Genomic DNA, 25,966 nt, shown 5'->3' on the forward strand with positions numbered 1-25,966 from the left:
TCATTACACATATTGAATCTATTTCCTTAAGTTAAGTATCCTCACACCTTCTTGTCAACTGTCTAAATGGGCCATCTTGATTATCACTACAAAAGTTTTTTTCTCCTGCTGATAATAGCTCATCTCAATTAATTAGCCTCTTACTCCACCTTTTCATGTTCTCTGTGTGTGTATATATATATATATAAAATCTTCTTACTATATGTTCCATTCTATGCATCTGATGAAGTGGGCTGCAGCCCACAAAAGCTCATGCTCAAATAAATTTGTTAGTCTCTAGGGTGCCACAAGTACTCCTGTTCTTTTTGCGGATACAGACTAACACGGCTGCCTCAGAGATTCACGGCAGCCATCAGTTTGGCCACTTTTGTGGCTCAAATCTGCTGTTTTACTCAGATAACCTCATCACTGGCCAGTACAGGGGAAAGGAAGGAGAACAATCCCCGCAGTCTCTGCTGACCCACCATGTGGGTCGGGGAACAGCCCAGAGACCTTCCCCTCTGGTGGAACCCACAGTCCAGGTCAACTCCTCCTGTGTCTGATCAGGTGTTGGGAGGTTTGGAAGGAACCTGGGCCTGCCCTCTACTCCAGGTTCCAGCCCAGTGCCCTGTAGCTGTCTCGAGTGCCTCCTGGAACAGCTGCACGACAGCTACAACTCCCTGGGCAACTTCCCCATGGCCTCATCCCAACACCTGCTTTATCCTCACCACAGGACCTTTCTCCTGGTGTCTGATAATGCTTGTACTCCTCAGTACGCCTTCCCACTCTCAGCTCCTAGTGCCTCTTGCTCCCAGCTCCTCGCACACACACCACAAACTGAAGTGAGGTCCTTTTTCAACTCAGGTGCCCTGATTAGCCAGCCTGTCCTAATTGATTCTAGCACTTTCTTCTTAATTGGCTCCAGGTGTCCTACTTAGTTAGCCTGCCTGCCTTAATTGGTTCCAGCAAGTTCCTGCTTGTTCTGGAACTGCCCGTTACCTTACTCAGGGAAAAGGGATCTACTTTATCTGGAACTAATATATCTGCCTTCAAAAAAAACAACAACAAACCTCTCCTGTAGCCATCTGGCCTGACCCTGTCACAGAAGGTACATGTGATGGTGAACGTCAAAGATTAGCTTATGCCTTACATGTTGTGTTCCTTTCTAACCAGCTGCCAGACATCTCCCCATTGATTGTTCTTCCACTCTATGCCTACGTAATTTGCCCGGATCTCTTTAAGCTTGAGCATGCTGTCAGCTTGGGTCTTAACGATCCGGAGAAGAAACAGGAAAGCGCTTTAGCTGAGCAGATTTTGTCTAAGGATAACTCCAAAGAAGGGTTAGTAGCTCTCTGCTCCTTGCGTACATTCCTAGTGAGATCAGCGTGACAGAGGTGGTAATATTGACAGCGACATGGGGAGTTGAATTAACTCACCAGATGCAAACTCTTGGCCAATAATGAAATCCATCTGTGCGAAGAAAACAGCTCCAGGGGATGTAACAGGAGCTAAGCAACTGATCTGGCTGGGATAGTTTGTGTCCTAAGGGACCCGTGTTTCAGGTGCGCAGCCAAGTGGCTATGGCTGTAGCATAGGGACAGCTGTGAAGTCTTAGGAAGACATGAGGTGGTGGTGGTGGTGATGTAGCCAAGGAGAGTTGTTGTCAGCTGAGAAACATTAGCTATCAGACTGGAAGGGAAGGGTGGAGGGAGAGGAATGGGAGAAGAGATTTTGTAGTCATGTAGGTGCAGTTAATTCCTAAGGATATGTCTATACTGCAGTCACAGGGTGTGAATGCAGCTCGAGCTGACATACCCAAATTAGCTTTAATCGAGCTAGGCTGGGTACCGGAGCAGCGAAGCTGTGGCAACACGGGCTAGCTCTGCAAGTAATTACCTAGGGTTCCAGGTGGGTTTATACAGCCCCTCTGAAGCCCATGCTGCCACAGCTTCGCTGTTGTGGGACCTGAGCAAGCTAGATTAAAGCTACGAGCTGCAGTGACACCCTGTGATTGCAGTACAGACATAGCCTAAGAGGCAGACAGACCATTTTTCAGTGTTTTTTATGCATGGATGAGTTAAAAACATAACAGCAATGCACCCTGAAAAGAGAGAGGTGTGTGAACTAAGAGCGTGGGCCAAGGGGAACCTGGCTTGTAGACTGCTGTGGATTTGTCTCTCAATGACCACAAGTTTGCACAGCTGGCGTTTCACTCTTCCCTCTGCATGAGCACTGAATCAGTGCCCTAGCATGATCCTACAGGGCAGGGTGTTACACAGATTGCTTCCTCCTTCCTATAGCCTTGGCCCCTTTAATCGCTGAAGATGTCAAACCACATCATTACATTCTGCCTTCCTAAATTTCCCCCTTCACTTTCTGTTGAATGTTTGACCTTCTTTTTCACTTCCTGTCCTAAACTGCTGTGCATTGTTGGCCTTCTCTGAAAGCTGCCAGGTTCCACCTTAGAGGTGGCTGCAATGGAGGAAGTAGTTCCTGTTTAGTATATGCAAAGCTTGTAAATGCCCGACATTGGCCAACATTTTCCAAAGCGACCCGTGATTTGGGGCGACCCACTGGAGACACCTTACAGAGAGCTGGTTTTCAGAAATCACCAAGCATCCACCCTCTGCAAACCAGGCCTCTTTAAGATGTCTCAAGTTGGGCCCCCCAAAATTACTGGTCACTTTAAACATCTTGGCCACTGTGTATACCAAAATTGCTATGATGAAAACAACGTCTTTACGGAAAACCATGTTTTTTGTTTACAGTCACCGGGTGACTCTTAGCTTTGTCCATACCCAGACAGCCCCTAGGACTGACCGTGCCATACACTAAACTTGGGGTGCTGGTCTTGTCACCCAATTCATTACACCCCTTCCCATGCAATGAAGTAAGGTCTGTAGCTTTGGTCTTGTTTGTTATGTTCTATCTACGGTATTATACTGCCAGAGCCGGAGCCCAGCCCTTGCTGCTGGGAGACACAAGGGGAAGTGGAGCACTGCTGGCTGTGTGCATGTTTCCGGGGCCATCTTGCTAGCACAGATCCAGCTGGTGTGCCCTGGGCTAATGTAGACTGCGCACCATGGCATAGGTCACTGGGAACTGAATACACATGCCAGCCGGCCTGCTAGGGGCAACATGCATTCCTCCATGGGATTTAGTGCATGCTCTATAGGAATCCTGCCCTGCTGCTGCATGGCTACCCTGGGTGGTTCAGAGACTCCATACGCCCTCTGGGCTCCCATCACTCCTGAGGGGGCAGGATTTGGCCCACAGCTTTATGGAACCATGCCAGTCCATGAGCCCCTTAGCAATGGCCACGAGGTGTCTTTCACACGTCCATCACTGCTGCTATTCTTCATCAGAGGCTCCCCTTGCTCAGCCTCCTTCTCCTTGCCCTGTGGTGGAGAGCCCTCCTACGGCCTTTGGGGAGGCAGGAATCACACCAATGCCATTATCAGTAACAAACACTCCCCATCAGCAGCAGCAGTCACCTCTGTCAGCTATGTCCCAGTGTCCCTCCATCACTGATCAGGGGCGGCCCCCTTCCCTTTGAGCTCTGGCTGGTCCTTAATGGCAATGCAGGCTTATGGGACCAGGCTGCTCCCAGGGCTTGTTCCCCCAGCCCAGAGCTCCAATTTTCAGACTCCTGGGTCCCTGCAGCAGCTGCTGGCGCTCACGCTGCTCCATTGGGACAGAGTTTCTTGCCATCCCTCTCTCTAACCAGTTTCTCCTGCTTGGTCAACCCCTGCTGCCAATCAGAGACTCAGGGGGTGGAGGGTGAGGGCACAAGCTCACAGCATTGTGGCTGGTTTGTGGGGTTTCACACCTCTCTATCCTGAAATACCTAACTGACTGCAGACAGGTCGTTCCCCACACTGGCTCTTGCCTACAACTTCCCTGTGGAACAGAACAACAGGCCAGTGAACACACATTTGGGAGATGGCCCCTTCAGCCATGTCCACACACCTGTAGAGCCATGTCCCTGAGCTTGGCCTGAGCCCGTTTGCTGAGCCGGGCCTGTGGCGATGCAGTCAAGGGGCGTGGGAAGCGAACTGAGATCCCTGCAGGTTCCTTGCCTGAGCTGCTGTTCTCAGCATGGATCGTTTTTCCCTTTAAATAATAATAGGAATAATAATAAAATCCCATCAGCACTGACACGGCTCCAGGAGAGAGAGCTGTCTTTGTGTGGCGGCTGATTGAATGGCAGCCATGTTAGCGCTGAGCGCACCGCCACTGCTGCTGTATTCCTGCATCCAGAATCGCCTCCCTCTGCCCTGTAATTACCCCTTTGGATGGAATATAAAATTCTGTTTTGACAGTATTACTGCTCTCTGAATTGCCTTTCTCTTTGTGAATTTTATCAGCTGCTGCATGTCCTAGCACACGGGACGAGGAATCAGAGCAGACCTTTCTGCATAAATGGTTTCTAAATACCCCAAATGAATTACGTGGGTTTCTCCAAGGGAATGGTGAAGCTGCTTTTTATTTTTCAGGCTGTTGGTTTGCTGCTGCTGCTGCTGGGGGTGAAGGGGAGGGCGGGGCTTGTGGCATTTCCAGCCTTCCCCCAACACCACAACGGCCACCTCTGATTGAGAGAAGCATTGTGATCGTTTAGTCCTGAGGTTCTCAAACTGTGGTCCGTGGACCACCAGTGGTCCGTGAGCTCCATTCAGGTGGTCCGCGGATAGTTCCCTCTAAGGTGCGCACCTGGGCGGTCGCACACAAGAGAATGAAGGTCCACCCACTTAATTAGTGGAGCTGCTCAGGCGTGGCTCTACTAATTAGGTGCCTGGACCCTGGAGAAGATGCACATGTAAGGTGAGGTGGTGGCCTTGAGGAGAATTTGGGGTAGGTGGGAGGAGGCAGTGGAGTGAGAAGGCGGGGTGGGGGGAATTTGGGACATGCAGGGCTGCTGCAGCCAGAGAAAGAGGCGACTTTCCCCAGCTCCAGGGCTGCGGCTGCCAGGGAGAGACGGCTCTCCTTCCCAGCCTCTGGTCTGTGGGTGCTGTGGTGGGGGAGAGACTCCCCTCCTTCCCAGCCCCAACTTGGGGGCTGCTGCTGTGGGTGAGAGAGGGAGAGACCCCCCACTCTTTCCCAGCCCCTGCTCGGGGACTGCTGCAGCAGGGGAGAGAGGGCACATCCATTGCATTAGAAAGGTAAGACTACTGATATTAAAATATGAGTTGTGTGCTTTTATTTGTAGAACAATGTTAATTATTATTAAGGTTTTTTTATATAGTGCTTTTATCCAAAGTGCTTTACAATAGTTAGCTAACGGTACAAACAACATTTGGAAAGATGATTAAGTGATCCGCTGAGACCCTCAGCAAAAAAAGTTTGAGAACCACTGATCTAGTCTGATCTCCTACAAGACACACTCTGTAGATTCCTCCCAATGATTCCTGCAGGTGGCCCACTGACTAGTGGTTGAAGTAAAGCAACGTTCTTTGGGGCTGTGACATCACAGCCCCTTCTTGGACAAGGCACTGTGATGTCACCAAGTGATGATGCATCATGATGTCACCAAGCAGGAGAGATGAGGAGCAGTGACATCACAGTCCCACTGTGATGATGTACTGAGATGCCACTGAGGTTGTGATGGTCAGGCAGGAGGAGAGGTTGTGGGCCATGATGTATATCCCCCACTCCGACATCATCGAGGCAGAGATGGTGAAGCAAGTGCTACAATTAACACCGACTCTTAGAAACAGAAAGAAATAAAGTGCAAGGGGAGGGAGGAAGGAGAAGCTGGAGCCGTCCAATAGTCACTGCGACGGCTCAGGCATGGGGTTCGTTTTAAAGCTCCCGTCTTTCTCTTGGGAACCTCCTTCTGAGCCTTGTTTCCAATAGCCTGGCAAGTGGGGAGGCAGGGGGAATGCACAGCCTCTGCGAGCATTTAGGGTGGTGTGGGCCTGCCAGCCAGGGCTGGGCATACCACTAACCGGAGCTTTTACCTTTTCTTTGCAGGAGGAGGATATTGAATACTACGACTCCAAGGCAGACACGGAATATGTGAGTACAATCCCTGCATTCTCCAATAGTCAAAGGTAGGGGGTGGGTCTGGGCTGACGCTCTCCTCTGCCTGACCCACTCTGATACAATGCATGGAACCTGCGCTTGTGGCAGCTGTTGGCAGGAGCATGGTCTTTTGCATGGCAAACCTATCCCAGACAGGGGAACAGAACCTAGTTCATTCGGGTTCATATCGATACAGGGTGTTTGGCTGCTAGGTCTGGGAACTCGCGGCAAGTTCCTAGTTTTAACAGCTGGACTCATTGCATGGCAGAGGCAGGAGCGCTGGCAGTGGGGGAGATCCCAGCTACTCCAGTCCCCACCTCTGCCAGCAGGGGGCGCTATAGGGAATGGGACAGGTGTCAATGTGGATAGGGGTCAATGTTATGACTTTGCTGAGGTGCTTTTTAGATTTTAATGCTGAAATCTTACAAGCTGGATTTGCTGTGTGTGATAGCCAATATTAGAATGAAATCTAATAGGAGAACCTCTTTTTATCAAGTCCAGGGGGCGTTAGCTTACCAACTTAGTACTAAGTTCTTCTTAGGTCAACTTGTAACTTGAACAGTATTTCTCAAATCAGGACACTGGGTTATTCTTAACCAAACAGCAATTTATTAATTCACCGAGAACCGCATCAGTATACAACCAACAGTTCACCAATTAAGTGTAGACACAACCAATGTTCCAGTTATGTTCTGCACACTCCAATACAGCCTTGCAAGCAGTTGTCACAGAATGCAAATTACTAAGATTTTTTTTATCACATTTGCTTAGGATCATCAGTTTTTTAGTACCTAGCACAAGTATCACCCTTCTAACATTTCTCCAAGGAGTAGGAATGTACATGTCTGTAAGGCACTTTTAAGAGTGTGGTTCCTGCTATATGAATGGATTGGGGATGAGGGACAAGTTTAGAATATCAAAAGCAATTACCTGAAGTTATGGTTCAAATCTCTTTTAGGCCAATTTGCTTGGGTTTATAAAGGAGTGCACACATAGAGCATGAGTTAAAATCTAAACTATGGTTACTTGATGTCTCACTGGAGAGCCCAGACTGAACAAGGTACGCTTCAGTTGTTTATGTATAAATAAAGGAGGAATACAATCTTTGTCATGAAATCTCACCACTTCTTCTTATCTGGTTAACCCTGGGATGTCGGGAGAGTCCGTTCCACATGGCTGGTCCAGGAGTCTGTTGCAATGCGGGGATTCAGTCAACTCTGGGGTCCCCCAGGGTGACCTCAGATTTATATACCCGAATTCCTGGGCTCATTGGAGGGGACCATCCTTGGATTTCCATTGGCCAGTTGCCATATGATCGCTCATATTTCACCCCTTTCAGTTTCTCTGCCGCTTCTGTTGGTATCAAGTAGATGGCGCAGGTGTATAATAAATTTCTTCAATCCTTTTCTTATCGGAGGCTTTTTAGTTCGATTCAGTTCAAGGATTTAAGTTCAGTATTAGCCCATGTTATTAATTGAAATTTCCCCCTTTTTAAGCAATTTATTTTAATAATTCCAAGTTATACTGTGGTTAGGTGATTATATCTTTTCACCTTCCTTTTTGTGCCTATCACTGCTAGAATGCAGCAATCACTTACCAAGGAAACAAACAAAATCCATTCTAAGCCTTTTCGTTTGGTGGATACAGTCTTCGATTTTATATGAGGATTTCACATTATTTAGGGCAGGGATCGGCAACCTTTGGCATGCGGCCCATCAGGGAAATCCGCTGACAGGCCAGGACGGTTTGTTCACCTGCAGCGTCTGCAGGTTCGGCTGATCGCAGCTCCCACTGGCTGTTCCAGGCCAATGGGGGCTGCAGGAAACAGTGCGGGCCAAGGGACATGCTGGCCGCCGCTTCCCGCAGCCCCCATTGGCCTGGAACGGCGAACCGCAGACAGTGGGAGCTGCGATGGGCTGAACCTGAGGACGCTGCACGTAAACAAACCGTTCCGGCCCGCCAGCGGATTTCCCTGACGGGCCGCGTGCCAAAGGTTGCCGATCCCTGATTTAGGGCTTGCAATAGAACAAGAGATATTACCCATACGTAAAGAGCGAGTTTACCTGATTCACAGAGCAGATAAACATGCAGCTTCTAATTCAGAGTGAAAAACATATTGACAGGACAAAACAGATTATCTGTGGTATATTTGATTTATTAGGAAAACAAACGTATAGTTGATAATTTGGGGTGAAAACATGTGGTTTGAGTGTCTTGGTGTAACAGGCAGTTTGCCCTATTTGACCTTGAGTCTCACTGCCAGGTAAGTATAGTTTGTTTAATTTGCAGCTTCCCCACCCGTCTTTGGATCAACTCTTAGGGCACGTCTACGCTGGCAATGTTACAAGCACTGGCAGTTAGAGTGCTGCTCAGAGCGCACTGAAGGGAAACCGCTGTTGTGCGTTCACACTCAGCTGCCTGTGCAATAGTGTGTTCACACTTGCGGCACTTGAAGCAGTATTCGGAGCGGTGCACTCTGGGCAGCTATCCCATAGAGCACCTCTTTCTCTTCTGCCGCTAAGAGTTGTGGGAAGGCGTAGGGGGTCGCGGGGCATTCTGGGTCCTGTCCCTATGCCCTGTGATGTATTGCTTCGCGTCCCAGAAATCCCTGTGCTTCCATCCGCATTTGGTGACATATTCCAACAGTTTGTGTACTGAACGCCCTGCATCTTTGGGCTGCAGGAATGGATCCCGAACTGTTGACCAATATGCTGCTCGCTCTGACTAACACGTCACAAGTGGCAGTGGAGTTATTCCTTAAACTACAGAGGCAAGAGGGGTGCAACATTGATCTCGCCAGGTGTAGTAGCTACAACAGAAGATTGCTTGTGGCATTCACGGGGGTGCTGACCACAGTGGAATGCCATTTTTGGTCTCGGGAAACAAGTACTGAGTGGTGGCATCACATCGTCGTGCACATCTGGGATGACAAGCAGTGGCTGCAGAACTTTTGGATGAGGAAAGCCACATTCATGGGACTGTGTGATGAGCTCGCCCCAGCCCTGCGGCGCAAGGACACGAGAATGAGAGCTGCCCTGTCTTTGGAGAAGCACGTGGCGATTGCACTGTTGAAGCTGGCTACTCCAGACTGCTACCAATCGGTTGCTAACCAGTTAGGAGTGGGAAAGTCGACAGTTGGACTCGTGTTGATGGAAGTGTGCAGGGCCATTAATATCGTCCTGCTCCGAAAGACTGTGACTCTGGGCAATGTGTGTGACATTGTGGATAGCTTTGCAGAAATGGGCTTCCCAGCTGCGGATGGGTGATAGATGGCACACATATTCCAACTCTGGCACCAGACCACCTAGCCACTGAATACATTAATCGCAAAGGGTATTTCTCAATGGTTCTCTAGGCACTTGTGGATCACCGTGGGCGTTTCATGGACATTAATGCAGGCTGGTCCGGAAAAGTGCATGAAGCATGCATCTTTCGGAACACTGGCCTATTCAGGAAGCTGCAAGCAGGAACTTTCTTCCCAGACCAGAACATCACCATAGAGGAAGTGGAAATGCCCATTGTGATTCTGGGAGACCCCACCTATCCCTTAATGCCGTGGCTTTTGAAGCCATACATGGGGCAACTTGACAGCAGCAAGGAGCGGTTCAACAACAGGGTGAGCAAGTGCAGGATAACGGTTGAGCGTGCTTTTGGCCTTTTAAAAGCCCACTGGCGCTGCCTCTATGGGAAGCTGGACCTGTCCGATGACAATATTCCTATGCTTATAGCCGCATGCTGTACGCTTCATAATATTTGTGAAGGGAAGGGTGAAAGCTTCACTCAGGGCTGGACTGCAGAGTCTCAGTGCCTGGAGGCTGAGTTTGAACAGACAGAGACCAGGGCTATTAGAGGGGCCCAGCACGGGACCATAAGGATTAGGGATGCCTTAAGGCAGCAATTTGAAGCGGAAAGCCACTAATATTTGTTGCTGTGCTTGGGAGTGCAGTGCTTGTAGTGCTAGGAGGTAATTGGTGCAGACGATGCAATATGTGGGTTTAACATAATTGTATGTTGTTTTGCAGGGCTCTTTTTGCTTTCTATGAATAGAATAAAGATTGCTTTCAAACCAACACAGTTCTTTTACAACAAAATAACAACTGGAGGAGAGAGTCAAACCAAAAAAAACATCAGCAGAGAGGGGGATGGAGGAAGGTAAGGTGCCAGGAGGAGGTTGGGTCCCGGGATTGCTAAAGATTTGTGTATGTCCAGGGATCCTATCCAACTTTCTCCTTTGGAGTACAGTGCAGCGGGTACTGTACTTCAGCAGGGCCAAACTGCAGAGGGATGGGTGTTGAGTGCAGTGGGTAGTGGGAGTCCACAGTGCCAGACTGTGAGGGGGGGAGGAGTAGAATGCCACAGGTATAGACTGGAGCCAGGAGGTTGATAAAAGTGTGTTGGCAGTGTCTTAGGGGAGCATGGGAAAGAGTTTTGCAACATAGAATCATAGAATATCAGGGTTGGAAGGGACCTCAGGAGGTCATCTAGTCCAACCCCCTGCTCAAAGCAGGACCAATCCCCAACTAAATCATCCCAGCCAGGGCTTTGTCAAGCCTGACCTTAAAAACTTCTAAGGAAGGAGATTCTACCACCTCCCTAGGTAACGCATTCCAGTGTTTCACCACCCTCCTAGTGAAAAAGTTTTTCCTAATATCCAACCTAAACCTCCCCCACTGCAACTTGAGACCATTACTCCTTGTCCTGTCATCTTCTACCACTGAGAATAGTCTAGAACCATCCTCTTTGGAACCACCTCTCAGGTAGTTGAAAGCAGCTATCAAATCCCCCCTCATTCTTCTCTTCTGCAGACTAAACAATCCCAGTTCCCTCAGCCTCTCCTCATAAGTCATGTGTTCCAGACCCCTAATCATTTTTGTTGCCCTTCACTGGACTCTCTCCAATTTATCCACATCCTTCTTGTAGTGTGGGGCCCAAAACTGGACACAGTACTCCAGATGAGGCCTCACCAATGTCGAATAGAGGGGAACGATCACGTCCCTCGATCTGCTCGCTATGCCCCTACTTATACATCCCAAAATGCCATTGGCCTTCTTGGCAACAAGGGCACACTGCTGACTCATATCCAGCTTCTCGTCCACTGTAACCCCTAGGTCCTTTTCCGCAGAACTGCTGCCTAGCCATTCGGTCCCTAGTCTGTAGCTGTGCATTGGGTTCTTCCGTCCTAAGTGCAGTCGCTGTAGGGGAGAGTGGGCGCGGAGCTGCTTGGTTTGAAGAGCTAGTATCGCCTGGAACATGTCTGCTTGGCGCGCAATAACTTTAAGAGCCGCTCCATGGCTTCATTCTGGCGTGCCGCGTTCTCCTTTCAGTCCCTCGTCTCGCTGTCCCGCCACTCCTTCAATTCCTGTTTCTCGGCGGTAGAGTGCATCAGAACATCACGCACAAAGTCCTGCTTAGTTCTTCTTGGCCACTTTCTAATTCTGCGTAGCCGGTCAGCCGTCGATAACAAAGAGGGAGGCTAGGCTCCCAAGGTCATCTCTGTGAAGTTTAAACGCAACATTTTACAGAAGCAGTATTGTTTGCAACACAGAGAACCCTGATTCAGTGATTTAAAACACAGCCAGTAATCACACACCTGCCACTAACTGGCTGACCCCAGGCAAGCACACTTGAGCCACAAGACCCCCAAAATGGTGAGTAGCCGCAGGGGCAGGGTTAATCACTCTTCCCGGACCCTGCTGTACACTGGGCACATGGCTCTTCGGGAGAGCCAGCACTGTAGGAGGGGCCTGATAATCATTCCTGTTCCCACACTTTCCACAGGATGTGATCATGATGGAAGATATCTCACTGCTGAGGGTGAGCTGGGAATCAAGGGAGGGTCTTCTCCAAGCCTGCGGCTTCCACCCTGGCCCCTATGCGGCTCGCCTTTGTGCAGCAATGGTGTCTCCCCCCAACCCTCTCCAAATGCTGATGAGGTCCAGCAGCTCGGCATTACTCCAAGCGGGGGATTGCCTGGTGCGTGGAGCAGGCATGGCTACCTGGAAAGATGTGCTGAGACCACTGCATGCATCACCAAGCAAACAGGAAGGGGACTTTCAAATTTCCAAAGGAATTTATGGGGTGGGGATGACGGTTGGTCACCTGAGGGCAGGGCAGTAGAGCTCAAACCAATGAGCAGAGAGGTGAGAACAGGCATTGTGGGACATCTCCCGGAGGCCAACCGCAGCGCTGTAATTGCCACGGTGTCTACACTGGCACCACAGCACGGTAGCCCTGGTGCACAAAGCTGCACGGCTCTCGCTGGGGTGTTTTTCTTAAACGGCTACAACTGTGCAGTTTCTGCGCCTTAAGTGGCTTGGCAGTGTGTAAACCTCGGGAGTTACAGCACAGAAAGGTGCTTTACTGCGCAGAAACTTGCCAGTGCAGACAGGGCCTCCGTGTGCAATGGGCTGCTTTGCTAGGAAAGCAGGGTGTGAGCCTTCTTGGTAACTTGTTTGGAGTTCTTTTTAGTTAGGTTGGAGAGCAGGGCCGGCTCCAGACACCAGCGTTCCAAGCAGGTGCTTGGGGCGGCAGTCAGAAAGGGGCAGCAGAGTTTCCACGGCGGCGGCAATTCGGCGGCAGCTTCTGTGTTCCGCCAGCCGTGGCAGCAATTCGGCGGCGACAGGTTTTTTCACTGCTTGGGGCGGCAAAAACAGTAGAGCGAGCCCTGGTTAGGAGGGAGAAAGAGGTTTTATCCATATGCAGATTATGAGAAATTCTTGCGTAGGTGAGTAACAGTAGTCTCATTGAGCCGTTTTAGTCTCTGTTCTTGGGGAGTGTAACTCCTAACCTTGGCCGATTTGTGGGTCCTTAGACAAAATGTCTCATATGATGTGAACCATTTTTTTATTGTCTTTACTTCCTAGGTTTCAGAGTAGCAGCCGTGTTAGTCTGTATCCGCAAAAAGAAAAGGAGGACTTGTGGCATCTTAGAGACTAACACATTTATTTGAGCATAAGCTTATGCTCAAATAAATTTGTTAGTCTCTAAGGTGCCACAAGTCCTCCTTTTCTTTTTACTTTCTAGGTGGATCCTATTGTAAGATAAACAGAGGTGGATAGCTTCTCTAATTGCCAGGAGGAATTAATACTTAGTAATTATTCAAGTCATATCTATGCTCTATACCTCTTACACAGGAGAACGGACTGTGGGTGAGCTCCCAGCTACTCCAGCCCCTGCCTCTCCCAGCAGGGGGCACTGTGGGGAGTGGGGCAGGAGCACTGGCTGTGGGGGGGAAGCTCCCAGTTTCTCCAGTCCCAGCTTCTCCCATCAGGGGGTGCTGTGGGGAGTGGGTCAGGAGCGCTGGCTGTTGGAGCGTGATTACAAGGTGCCCTGGGATCATTAGAATCAGCATAACCCCAGACGTATGACTGTAGCAAGTGCTGTCTCTCTGGCTGAGACAGCTGGGCTCCCTAGCAGTAACTGGTTACGATCCCTAAGAGCCAGTGCTATGCTGTGCTGTTACACCAGGCAATTTCTGAGAGGGGCCACTTAGTGCCCAGTGCAGCCCCATGTCCGCTGTCACCCAGGAAGCAGAACCAGTGTGCAGCGGATGGCTCTGCATTGCAGAGAGGGTGTGCACTGGACACTGCAGAGCCCCACTTGGGGAGGCGGGCACTTCCTCTACAGCATGATGGGGAGGGCATGGCCTTCCTACGCTTCCACCTGCAGATGAAAACTTCTAGTCTACTCCAGCCATTAGGGCGCCTCCATCCCACAGCCTGAGGCAGATTCCTCCTCCTCGCCCTACAACCCCCAGGTTTTATCCCCCAAGCCTAGCCCAGCTGCTTGGGCTGGACACTAGGGGCTGGCTCCTGGCTGTAGGCCCACGCAGAGAGACTCAGTGGCTGCCCTCTGACTCTGTGTTCTGACAGTGACGGGCCGTCAGCTGGAGCCAGTCTCAGGGGGATCCAGGTGCATGTTCGCTAAGGCAAGCCACTCCGCTGCCTGGGAAAGTTTCTAAAATTAAAGCTGGCATCTGAAATTCAAATGAAGAGCAAACCTTTAATTAGACACTGAATCTAATTCTCGACCCCCCTCCCGGCAAAGCCGTCCTGTAATGCTGGCAATCAAAGCTTTAAATATAAACCAGACAGCTTGAATTTCCCAGGGCTCCCAAGGGGGTCGACATGTGCCGGTTACACTTCATGATGATAGCGCTCAGCTAGTGCTTTGTCTGATCAAAGCACTTCACAGGCATTTGCTGCTGCCCTGGCTCACGCCAGAGGTGGCTGCATTTTAGTGGCAGGTGATAGGTTGCCTGGGTATGGAGGTGGTAAAGTACTTGGGGGTCCTTCAGGGTGAAAGGTGCCCTATAAGTACAAACCGCTGCTGTTGATTGTTCTCTGAGCCCTGGGCTGGCAGGGCGTAGCTGTTTCTTCATCTGACTGAGCTCCCCTCCCGTTTCTAAGACCCGCATCAGGCACAGCAAGGGAAGGAGTTTTTCCTGCTGCTGCCCCTTCCCTCCCCAGGGCTATTAAGCAGCTGGAGGGGAAAAACAATGAAATGTAATCAAGTCAGAACCTCATGAACAAAGAGCCCCCTGTCCCCAGGTAACCACACTCTGCATCCCTAGGCCTCTGCCAGCCGCTTACACTCCCTAGCCGGAGTGGAAGGCGATGGCAGCGGGCAGCAATTGTAAATGACACACGAGCAGCCCTGGTTTGGGAGCCCAGGCCTGGCCCCCGATGTCCCACGTGTTCCTTTACACAGCGACAAGCAGCGAAGGACTGGGAGAGCATCCAGGCCTTTGACCCAGAGACCAATTCACAGGCTCAGTTTCCCCCATCCTGCAGCTAGGTGCTGAACTGGGAAGGACTAGGGGGTGGACATGGGCATTTAGCACAGAGCAGCCTTACTCAGGCACCAAGGAGAAACAGAGTTGAATCCAGGAGGTCACCAGCCCCAAAATCAGTTCACCTTGGAAGGGCCATGTATCTTTGTGCCCACCTGCTTGCAAGAGCAGCGCTGCTGGAGCCAGGCTGCCAGCATGTGGCATTTGTCATAAATCCAGGGTGGGGGGCTGCGGGATTTCCCCCCTGCATGTGACCTGCATGGGCCACGCTGTCTGAGCAGAGCAGTGGCTGCTGCTGCTTGCCATGTGCACCCTGGGGCTGTATTAGCCCCGTTCTTCCCGCCCTCTTCCCTAACGCGGGGTGGTGCAGTGCTGGGTCCATGGAATGCAGCAGGACACACCCTTTTGCACAGCTCTTTCCCACTCCCCTTGCCCCCCCCTTACACTAGTACCACTGACCCTGTGGCCCTCCATCGCCATGGCGAATGGGGCAAGACGTGCACCTGGGCACAGATAAACAGCACTAAGGCAGAACTGCAATTGCACAGTCAACAGCAAGCCAAGCCGTGTTACAATGGGGTGGGGGTCGCTGCTCGGCTGGGGTCCCGGTGTAGTGCCACTGCAGACAGCGGGGCTGGGTCATTTCACACTAGCTGGGCATCTGGTTCCCGCTCTGCATTACAACATACGAAGCTAAAAATATAGGACTTTCATAAGGTCACTTCCTATCTAAGTAATTGCTGTGGCGCCCGCTGGGTTGGGATGTGAGGGCAGTGGGTGGGGAAGGTGTTCCCAGGTGGGTGACTGGGAGGGGAAGCGTCCCGTGGCAATCTCTCTGTTAAGATGACACCCATGCTGTGAAGAAATGTGGGAACCTCTGGGATGTACTAGGCTATATAACAAATAACAGTCGGGCCATGTTGGCTGACGGCACCTTAGTGGGTGTTGCCTATTCACTCAGTGTGGTCCTAAGATCTGCACCGCAGGGCCAAATCCTGCAGTTCTTCCTTGGCTATTCCTTCAGGCCAACTTCGGCAGATTCCATTTGAAATCATTGGTACTTTGGCTTGTGTAAAGAGAGAGGAATGAATTTAGGATGTGTCCTGGAGAAATTATTAAAGCTGATTATCTAAAAGAAACACCAGATTTGTGAATAAACCATTCTCTGTGTGAGGTCAGCTTCCTTGTTGGGCACCAATATTCTCGGGCATCCATGAAAATATTTGCAACTCCTGCAAGCTGAATTAATTCACACTGCAGTGTGTGATTCGTTCTCCTGTATATTGCTTGTTCAAATCATCCACACAAGGAGCAGAAACAAATCCACGTGGCCAATGGCACATCGGGAATCGTGACCAGCAAATAGTTGGAACAAATAGCTTGGAAAGCACCCATCATCTGAAAAGGATTAGTCCAAACTACTCGCTAAACACTTACAAATACATGCACGGAAAGCAGGGATGGATTATGAGCTGATAAGAAGCCTTAGCTCAGTCTGACGAATAGGATTCAACCACCTCTAGAATTTATACATAGTAGTTGAGTGCCAAACAATGCATCAGATATTCAGATCTAGTTTTCCTATCACAGAGGCTCTGAAATAACAAGAAAGAACAGTGCTTGAGGGAAAATTCAAAACAGATCAGATCGATTTCTTCAAAGTGCAATCGCTGACAAACGCTCCCCAACACCGTCGTCCCCCGCTGACCCAGCAACAGGTCACACGGCCTGCTCCTGCTGTCCCAGGAACATAAAGTTTAACGAGAGCTACAGAAATGATAAACAGCAATGACAGATGCAAACAGGTGTGACTGCCTTGGAGGGGAATTCTGAGACTTTATCAGCCCATGGGGCTAATCTGAGCAAGTAAAGCAGGGGGCAGGAAGATGCTTTGACAAAACAGAAAATGGGGCATGGGTTGATTTTATGTACAGATCTCTTAAGTAATGTAAGACAACTAATTAAACACAGAGTGCGAGGAAGCTCCATAAACATGGTGCATCTATGCATCTGCCCTGTGCTTATCAACCTACATACTTCTTGAGGGGGAGAATTGGAAGCTCTGTCATCCCTTGAAGCATTTAAAGTTAAATTGGGCAAAGAACTAAAAATGATAGGTTGCACAAGTAGCGATGCCCAAAGTTAAGGTTGCCTGATAGTTCCCAGTTTAAGACCCAAGTGGCAGACTCTGCAGTGGAGTTATTGGTGCCAGCTCCACTGATGACCCACAAGGGAGTCAAAATGGTTCCATGTGGTAGAATTTCTGGGGGATTGTCAGTTTGCTTTTTTTAAAAAGCCTATGAAATTTTGTTTAAAAACAAACAAACAAAAAACCCCAAGTTAAAAGAATGTTGTTAAGGTGGCAAAGTCAAGCACTCCAAAGTTAGGAAATGCCAGAATTAAGGATGCCTCTGCAACCTTAACTCAGCCCCCATGTGATACAGTCTTTAACTACATGATAACATCCTATGTTTTGCACTGGGCCCTGCCTCATTCAGTGCACAGGGAAGATGATGCTCACTGAGTGGACAGCTGTTTAATATTTTGTTGTTTCCTCATTCTCCATTGTGTGGCCCTGGGCTTAATTTCCAGCATATTATTCAAATCCTGCTCTGGAGACAGAATTACTGATTTTTCAGAGTCCTTAGCATTACGTAGCACTGTATTTGTGCAGAGCCCAGCTCCCTTTGGCTTCGGTCACAGCTGTGAGTGCTCAGCACTTCTGCAAGTCAGATCTCAGGGGCTCAAGTCGGGCACTCTGAAAATGAGGAACTCACAATTAGTGATCGCTTGCAAAAAATTTGTCTAGCATCACACAGGAACTCTGTGGCAGAGGCAGGGATACAATCCAGTTCTCTGGGGCAGCATTCAGCTGCTTTAACCAGAAGACCATCCTTTCTCTTCCTGCAGTCTATCTCTCTTCCGGGAAATGAAGTGCTTAGCTACCCACTTGCCTCTAAGGGTATGTCTACACTGCAGCTAGGCACCTGTGGCTGGCCCATGCCAGCTGTTTCGGGCTTTCAGGGCTTGGGCTTGCAGGGCTGTTTGTGGTATAAATGTGTGGGCATGGGCTGGAGCCCTGGCTCTAGGACCTTGCACAGCCTCTTAGCCCAGTCCCAGCGAGCCCAAGTTAGATGGCATGGGCCAGCCACAGGCTTTTAATTGCAGTGTAGATGTTCTCTTAGACCTCCCTCCTATTACCAGGCAGGAGTCACTTGGTAGTTATGGAGCAGCAATCTTAGTGCAAGGTAGGCTGCTCCTATGCAAAACACCAGCAACTCCTGGCTGTTAGCTTTAGGATTAGACATATATATGTGTAATGAGAACATCCACGGTGACATTAGATGGGATTAGAACATATGAGGGATATAAACCCTTGTGCTTCAGGGCATAAACCAGCCTCTAGCTGTTGAGGGCTAGGAAAATCTTCCTATGTTTCTGGAATGGGCTTGACGCACTATTGGCTTTTGAAAAAGCCACAGTCTTGACTATAAAAATATTTTCAGTGATCGGCAGTGCTCATGAAGACGCGGGTCTCCTGATACTGGCTGGAACCAGGGGTGGCCAAAGCAAGCACTGTACAAATTTCCCTCCATGAGATTTCCCTGAAATGAGCTGTGGCCCCCTCTGGCAATCAAGAGTATGTCTACACTGCATTCAGGAGGTGTGATTGCAGCCCTTGTCGACATACCTGAGCGAGGTCACAACTAGCTCACTTAACAATAGCAGTGAAGCCACAGCAGAACGGGCAGTGAAAACTCCTGACGAGAAACTGGTAATTGCTTTACAAAGCATGGTGGTTTAGGAAATTGGTCTTGGGTCTAAAATTGCATGTAATTAATGGCTTGATTCATCTGTCCCTTGGGTTGCGCAGATGGAAGGCTGGCCTCAGTAGTGGAAAGTCCAGCTGGGACATGAATCAAAGCAGTGCAGACTGCCTAGGCTGCACCAGCTAATGCATAGAGCTCAGCAATACTTTTTCAGCGAATAGTAAATTCCCCCCAAAAAATGCCTTTTTTTAAAAGCATCGAAAAGTTGGGTCAAGTTCAGCAAATAGTTTTGTCTGGAAAAGAACTAGGAGAAACAGTAGGATATTTTGGACATTTTCTAAACTAACCATTTCAAATCGACATTTTGTTTAGAAAACCTCCATTCAAATTGCTGTTTGAAACTTTTCCTTCAACCCAAATGAATTTGTTTGTTTGTTTGTTTTTGTTTTGTTGAGAACAACCAAAAAAATCAGTTTAGCTTTTAAATGAACTTCTGATTCTGGGGTTGGGGATGGATTTTGCAGTTCAGCCCCGAAAAATCAATGATTCACGCACGTCCACTGATGCAGCCTGGAAAGTGGGCAGGGCCATCTGCAAGGTGGGGTGTCCAGAATGCTTGGGAGATGCAGCAGGTTTTTCAAGCAGTCTCCACTGGCTGGGCACTTACGCAGTCTTGCGTTCTATGGAATGCCTGGGAGACAGCTGCTTCCCTCTTCCAGGGTGAATTGCCCCTACTAGGGTGTCTACTACTGTACACCAGAGGATGCATATTGTGCTATTGAGAATGAATCAGGCCCTCCATCTCCAGATGGTTGCAAAGCCATTGAGGTCTGCTGAGCCATCAGCAATCGCTGCCTTTTAAAACCTGCAGCTCTCAAAACAAAGCAGAAAAGAAAAGGAACTTAGTTTCCAGGGCTGGAACCAAATGAAGTTAGCAGTTTGTATCCATGTCAATGGCAGCGCTCAAATCATTTCCCATTTGGGCTTCTCTCTCTCTCCCCTTTTTTATTATAGCAAAATTGTATGGGCCCTATTGAAAACACTTGTAATTTCCCATGGATGGGACTCTACCCTATTAGAACTATTACTTCTTCCCAATGAAATCCCGGCTAATTTAATTCCAACCAAAATAAAAGACAGAAGAGATGATGAAATAAAAAAAGATACCAGGACGCTTGCCATTGCAGTAAATAGCAAACCCGCATATTTTTCTCTTTTTAGTTCCATTTTTTAGATTTAAATTGAGCACGAGAACTCCCTGAAATGAAGTTAGTTGTTATAGACAATGCCTATTCAGCGAAACTGTGACTTCATTCATGAGCCTCACGCCAGATTGAAAAGTGGAGGGAAAATAAAGCTGTGTTTCCTATTCATTTTACCAACAGTCCACTATCTTCCTGAACATGTTTTTAATTTATTTTTTTCCCCAAATGAATGGGGACTGTCCAAAGGTTCACTCAGGGACCCCAAGACACTCAAAATGTTTACAGAAGTCAAGAACTTTTTGCCTCCTCCCTGAAGCGAGGGATTCAATGTTTAGTCCTAGCAAAGTGTTCAAATCAACAAACATTCTCAGCTGGATACCACTGGCGGAATGGTAGAAAATTACAATAATTTTCTGGGCATTATGATTGTGTTTATGGCAGGGGGCAGTGTTTAAATCAGAACTGAGGCCCAAATCCTCCAGGGTGGATCCCCAGTTTCTGTTTATCAGCAAAGCTCCATTGAAATCAATAGAGCTGTGTCCCGTGTCAGCCCTGGAGGATCTGGTCCTTTATCCATAACAACAATGGTGTTAATTTTTTGCAACTGATCAGTGGCAAGTCATTAATTTCCCAGAGTTATAAAATGGAAGGCAGGCTTTTTTCGCAACTTCCCCTTCTTTTGTGGCTGGGATAGCCTACCCATTGTGCGCTCGGCTGGGGACATCTTTGTATCATCCTTTCCAGCACTCGAGCCCTGTACCTCGCTCCACTTTCCAATTCTGCTGCTTCGTGAGACATTTGTAAGCGTGTATATTTGATTTGAAAAGAAGCTTCCCTATCTTTTGAGCCTGCCTCCTGCATTTGTACAAAGGACTAACTCACATTAGATATCATACAGACGCTGTCCCGCTCTGACCTTTTCGATACAAGATGTCGATTGAGAAAGCTGTAGCCGCAGACATAGCCGACAGTCTAGAAATGGCACGTTATGCAACTAGGTTTCCTTTGCTACGTGCCTAATTGTTTATGGGAATGGAGTTGTGCCCTTAAAAGAGTGAGTACAGTAATGGCAGAGCCTCTGAACATGAACTCGGCCATCTACTTCACAGGCAAATTGTATAATCCTGCTGCATAACCCACCCCACTCCCTCATGTTGGGATGTACACTGCACAATCTCCACTGGCTTCAGTGGGAGCGGGGCTGGGCCCAGGCTGCAGTGGGATTGGGACTCCAATGCACACCTGGTTAAAGGGGACATCTGTCTGGGGCAGGGCAGCATCCTCCTAACAGAGGGATGAAAATATCTTGGGCTCCGAGGACTCCGGGCCTCAGAGCTTCTGCTCAGCAGTCCTAGGAGAGCTCTGCTCCCTCATTTAACTGCCTCATGCCCTTCCCAGTCCCCAAAGGCAGCTGCAAGGGTTAGCCCTGCCCGCCCAGGATCCTGGGGACGTACTTCACTGCTCTTGTTACTCGAGCTAGCTTTGATCTACATCTGGGTACATCTACACATGCCGCAATCACATCTCCCAATTACAGTACAGACATTCCTTAGGATGAGTCCAGGCTGCTGTAATTTGCATCTTCGTCTGGCCCCTTCAGCATGTAAATTCCCGCCACGTAGTCTTACTTCCACTCCCTTAAACCCTCTCAGCGTCTGTCATGCCTAACAGATTCCTTTCACCTGTGCTCACACAGCGAGGTATAAGATACACCTCCTCACACCTTAGGCCTGGACTAGAGCCTGCAGTTGCATCTCAGAGTGCAGTGTAGCCATGACTTTAGACTGAGTGAAGCTCATTGGGTCACTCAGTGTGGGTGGCAAGACAGGGGCTCCTGTTGTTCTGCCTAAGACGACAGACTTGAGGGCAATTCCCTTTAGACCAAATTGTGCGTTTCCAGAGGTTGGTGTTTGTTTGTATTCACATCTTACTCTGGCTCAGGTTTAGGCCCAGATGTCTGAGTTTGAGCCTGAATGGGGCCGCGGTTCATGTTCAGATTGTTTGATGTCATTATTTCACAAGCAGTTCTGGTGAGATTCTGGCCCCACATGGTGGAAATCAGAATCATAGACTATCAGGGTTGGAAGGGACCTCAGGAGGTCATCTAGTCCAACCCCCTGCTCAAAGCAGGACCAATCCCCAATTTTTGCCCCAGATCCCTAAATGGCCCCCTCAAGGATTGAACTCACAACCCTGGGTTTAGCAGGCCAATGCTCAAACCACTGAGCTGTCCCTCCCCCCCACTGAGCTATCCCTCCCCCCGAGAGATGAGCTGAAAACGGGCTCAGCTGGGGGTTAGATCTATCAAAAACTATAGGGGTGGAGATGGATCTGGGAACTCAGATCCCATCCTTCCGGAAATTCATAGATTTTAAGGCCAGAAGGAACCATTGTTACCATCTTTTCTCTCTTATTCTTGCAATGCCTAGTCACAGACCAAGACCCCCTTGTGCTAGGTGCTATCCAAACACAGCACAAAAAAGACAGACCCTGCCCCAAAGAGCTGCTTATCTGATCTCCTGCCCAGCACAGGCCAGAGAATTCCACCCACTGATTCCTACCATGAACCCATCATGTCTGGTTCAACCATGGGATGATTTAGTTGGGGATTGGTCCTGCTTTGAGCAGGGGGTTGGACTAGATGACCTCCTGAGGTCCCTTCCAACCCTGATATTCTATAATTCTATGGTTCTATGGTTTCTTTCAGAAAGAGACGAAATGTGAAAGTCACAGGGTCCTGGTCCACCTCTAGTTCTGAGAGCAACTAAGGGAACTGTGCAGATGGACTGCAGTCCAGGACAGAGTCACGGACCCATGACTGTGCAGCGGGAAGGGCTGGGCTGAATCAGCCTGCTGGACAGCACTGATATGATTTTTTATTAAATACTGACAGTCTGCTAGCACCCAAAGGCCCCAGTCAGCTCCATCGTGCTAGGCACTGTGCAGATGTAGGAAAGAGACCATCTCTGTTCTGCTGGGATTACAGTCTGAGGAGACAGAGGGGTTGGGGTTACAATAGATGAGCTAAGGAATCTGGTGAAGGATTGGCACAGCGTGGTTACTTGTGCTAAACTCCCACTGAGTTGAACGGGAGGCTTGTGTGAGGAGGCCGCCCATTGCTGGCTCATCCTCACTCCCACACAGCAGCAGGTGCTCAGCTCCTTAGCAATGCAGATAGACGGCTTTCCATGCGTTCAGCAGCAGCTTATGAAGTGCCTTGCAGAGGACTGTGGGAAGTTAGAGGTGCTGAAGCTGTCCAGGCTTGCATGTGCGCAACTAGCGTTCATGAACATGATCAATGCTGTGGCAGCTTGACGGTGTCTTTAGAATCATGAGTTGGTGCTGTCTGTGTAATTATTATAAATATCAGATATTTATACCATACCGAGGGAAATAAAAAAAACCCAATCCTTCACCAACGGATCATATTATTTCCACAGCAATGCTAACGGCATGAGTGAGAGCAGGTATAGCAGGAGGCTTGGGAGGGTATAAATTCAGTGTGGGATGGTGAGCCCTGGAAAACATAAGTCAGGACAAATTCTCTCGTGTAAGGGGAATCTAAACTACATGGCACAGGCACTGCACTGCATCACTTCTTGAGAGGCTATAGCGTCACTGAAAGAATCATATTTTGAGTCACTCAAAATCACAAGAGTTATCAGTCCTCATGCTTCAGGGCACAAACTGGTCACCAGTTGGAGGTCAGGAAGAATCCCTCTGTAGTGTCACATAATTGGTACATTATTGTAGGGGGCAGCAGCGGACTGAAGCTTCTGGCCTTGTCAGAGGCAAAAGGAGACTGATTCTGATCTCATTTACACCAGTGTCAATTGGGAATAACTCCCTGGAAGTCAATGAAGTTGTAAAACCATTGTGAGTGAGGTCAGACTCAGGCTGTTGGTCTCTGTAGCTGTGGTAGGTGCTGTGTTCCTAAGCATACAGAAGCAATTCTGTACATCACACACATCGCAAGTCGGTCAGTTGTTTCTAATTGTGGCTCTGTAACTGGAGTGAGACACAGTCAATTTACTTGCCACAGATTTGTGTCCACACTGCAACTTTTCTGCCATCCCAGTTGCATTAGTGCATAGGCGCCTGCCACACTGCCTGGCTTTGTCTGAGTCCAGCCTGGGAAAATCTGGGCAGGTCTCCCACAGTGCCTTGGCAGGAAACAGAATGCCCAGGGCATGTGCCCGCAGAGCAGCCACCAGCAGCACATGGGTGATGCCCTCAGGGATACCCTGGGAAGGAGGAAGACTGGCCAAGCCAGTTACAAAAGGTGTCCCATCTACACTGCAGTAAACCAGTGTGCTGAAACAGTTACAGCAGGATGCCATGTGCCAGCTTTGGCTTGTGGCAGGGGCAAAGTGCTGTTAGAAGGCACAAGTACTAACTGAGCTTTTGCTATGTGGGGTCCATGTTTAGCGCCAATCAGGCCACTAAAGGTATGTCTACATGCATTGCAGACCCAGGTCTGTGGGACCTGGGCCTGTGGACTCAGTGTTTGCAAACCTGCACTTGAGTGTCCGCACTGCATAATACACCTGGATTTACAGTTGCTGGACCTGGGTCTCCCAGTCCTGTTAACAGGTCCATACTGCACTATGCAGACCTTCTGACTCGGGTCTGCGGCTTCAGCTGCATTCACAATGCAAAATGACAGGGCTTGGATCCGCGTCACAGCAGGACCCAGGCTCTGACCCATGCCCTAGCAGGGCCAGGATCCTGAGTGCTTGCTGGCCTGAGTCAGACTGATTTGCATGTGGATGGCTTGGTTTTAAACCGGAGTCAGAGCCTGACTTAATGTGCAGTGTAGACGTACCCTACTTGTTACAGACTCAGTTAGCAGCTGTAGTTTGCACAGAACCCTCCAAGCCAGTTCTTCCATCCAGCAGTTCTTCCACAATGGGTGTCCTGTACTCATCCCTAATCTGTGCAAATAAGGGTGCGCTCCAAGAGATCACCGCTCTATACCCACATTGTGGGCTCCTGCTCAGAAGGAACAACCGTTCTCCACCGCAGCGTGACTGCTTCCTCCTCCCCCCACATTCTGCTTCCTCCACATGCACAGCGTTCTAACCAGCCGGCCTGGCCATGGACAGTGGAGTGAAATGATTGGCAGGCAGCTATATTTGGGGTCTCATTATAGCTTTTCGGGAATCGTTAATAGCTGTCAGTTCAGGGTCAGAAGGCTGCTGCATGCATCGACCTTGCCATCCTGCAAGAGGAGGGAGACAAAGCAAGTGCTGTCGTTGGAGGGTGGTTTGACAATGCAGCCAGGGACCCCAACCAAGCATCCTCCATGTACTCTGGAGTAATTGGCTAATAATGTAGGAGACACCTAGGAAGGGACATGAGGGTTTAGTTCCTTGAAGTAGCTGCAGCCTGGTTCCACCAGGTGAAATGTACAGAGAAGGTTGTTTGTGTGCATGCACAGCGCAGATACGGTAGAGTAATGCTGCTCACACCAGGTGTCAATGCAGAGTAATTGATGCAGTCAGTGAAGTTATTCTGGATTTACCTCAGTGTAACTGAGAGCAGATGCTACCCCTGCTTTAATGCCAGGTACTCTCTTTGGCACTTCAGCCGTAGGTTTCTTACAAAAAGATTCAGGCCATTTACAGCATAGAAGAGGCTGCAGAAATGTGGGCCGGACCATGAGATGGTGTAGATCAACATAGCTCCATTGTCCCTATACCAACTGAGAATCTTGCCCACTGGGTGAAAAGTACAAACCTGTTCAGAGCAGAGAGGGGCCAAAGCTGCAAGATTCCACTCCTGAGCCAGATTCCTCAAGAGTTTGGCGGACTTGGTGCCTGTGTTTAGGTTTGTGTCACTATGACTGGCTGGCTGCAAAGTTTGGAACTGAATCCGGATCCCAGAGTGCAGAGGCATGCAGATCTCAGGTGATAGTTAGAAAAATGCAAAATTCAGCTCTGCCCAAATTATGGGGGCTCTTTAGCTTCGGGAATTCATTTCAGGCCTGTCTCCACCTCATAGGATAGACAGAAAATGCACCGAATGTCAGAAGTTGCAATGCAGGCCATCATATGAAGAATCCCTTTCTGCACCAGGTTGCCACCTCCAAGGATTTCCTCAGAAGGCTCCTAACATTTGGTGTTTTTCTTAAAGCCCCAGCTGCGGGAGTCAGCTCCTATTTAAAAAACTAAGTTTCTAGTCCTGATGCGTGGAGAAGA

The 25,966-nt window shown here is 49.2% G+C and overlaps 1 protein-coding gene across 2 annotated transcripts in view; it reads left to right on the top strand.

Moving 5' to 3' along the window:
- CACNA2D2 (calcium voltage-gated channel auxiliary subunit alpha2delta 2) overlaps positions 1 to 25,966 on the top strand; it is a 598,846-nt gene that overhangs the window by 402,257 nt on the left and 170,623 nt on the right. For both annotated transcript variants that reach the window (XM_074958327.1, XM_074958328.1), the window contains exon 5: positions 5,950 to 5,994. In XM_074958327.1, coding sequence (XP_074814428.1) covers positions 5,950 to 5,994 — 45 coding nt within the window. The remainder of the gene's footprint in view (positions 1 to 5,949; positions 5,995 to 25,966) is intronic.

Source organism: Natator depressus, chromosome 7 (genome assembly GCF_965152275.1).
Source record: "Natator depressus isolate rNatDep1 chromosome 7, rNatDep2.hap1, whole genome shotgun sequence".
Lineage (NCBI taxonomy): Eukaryota > Metazoa > Chordata > Testudines > Cheloniidae > Natator > Natator depressus.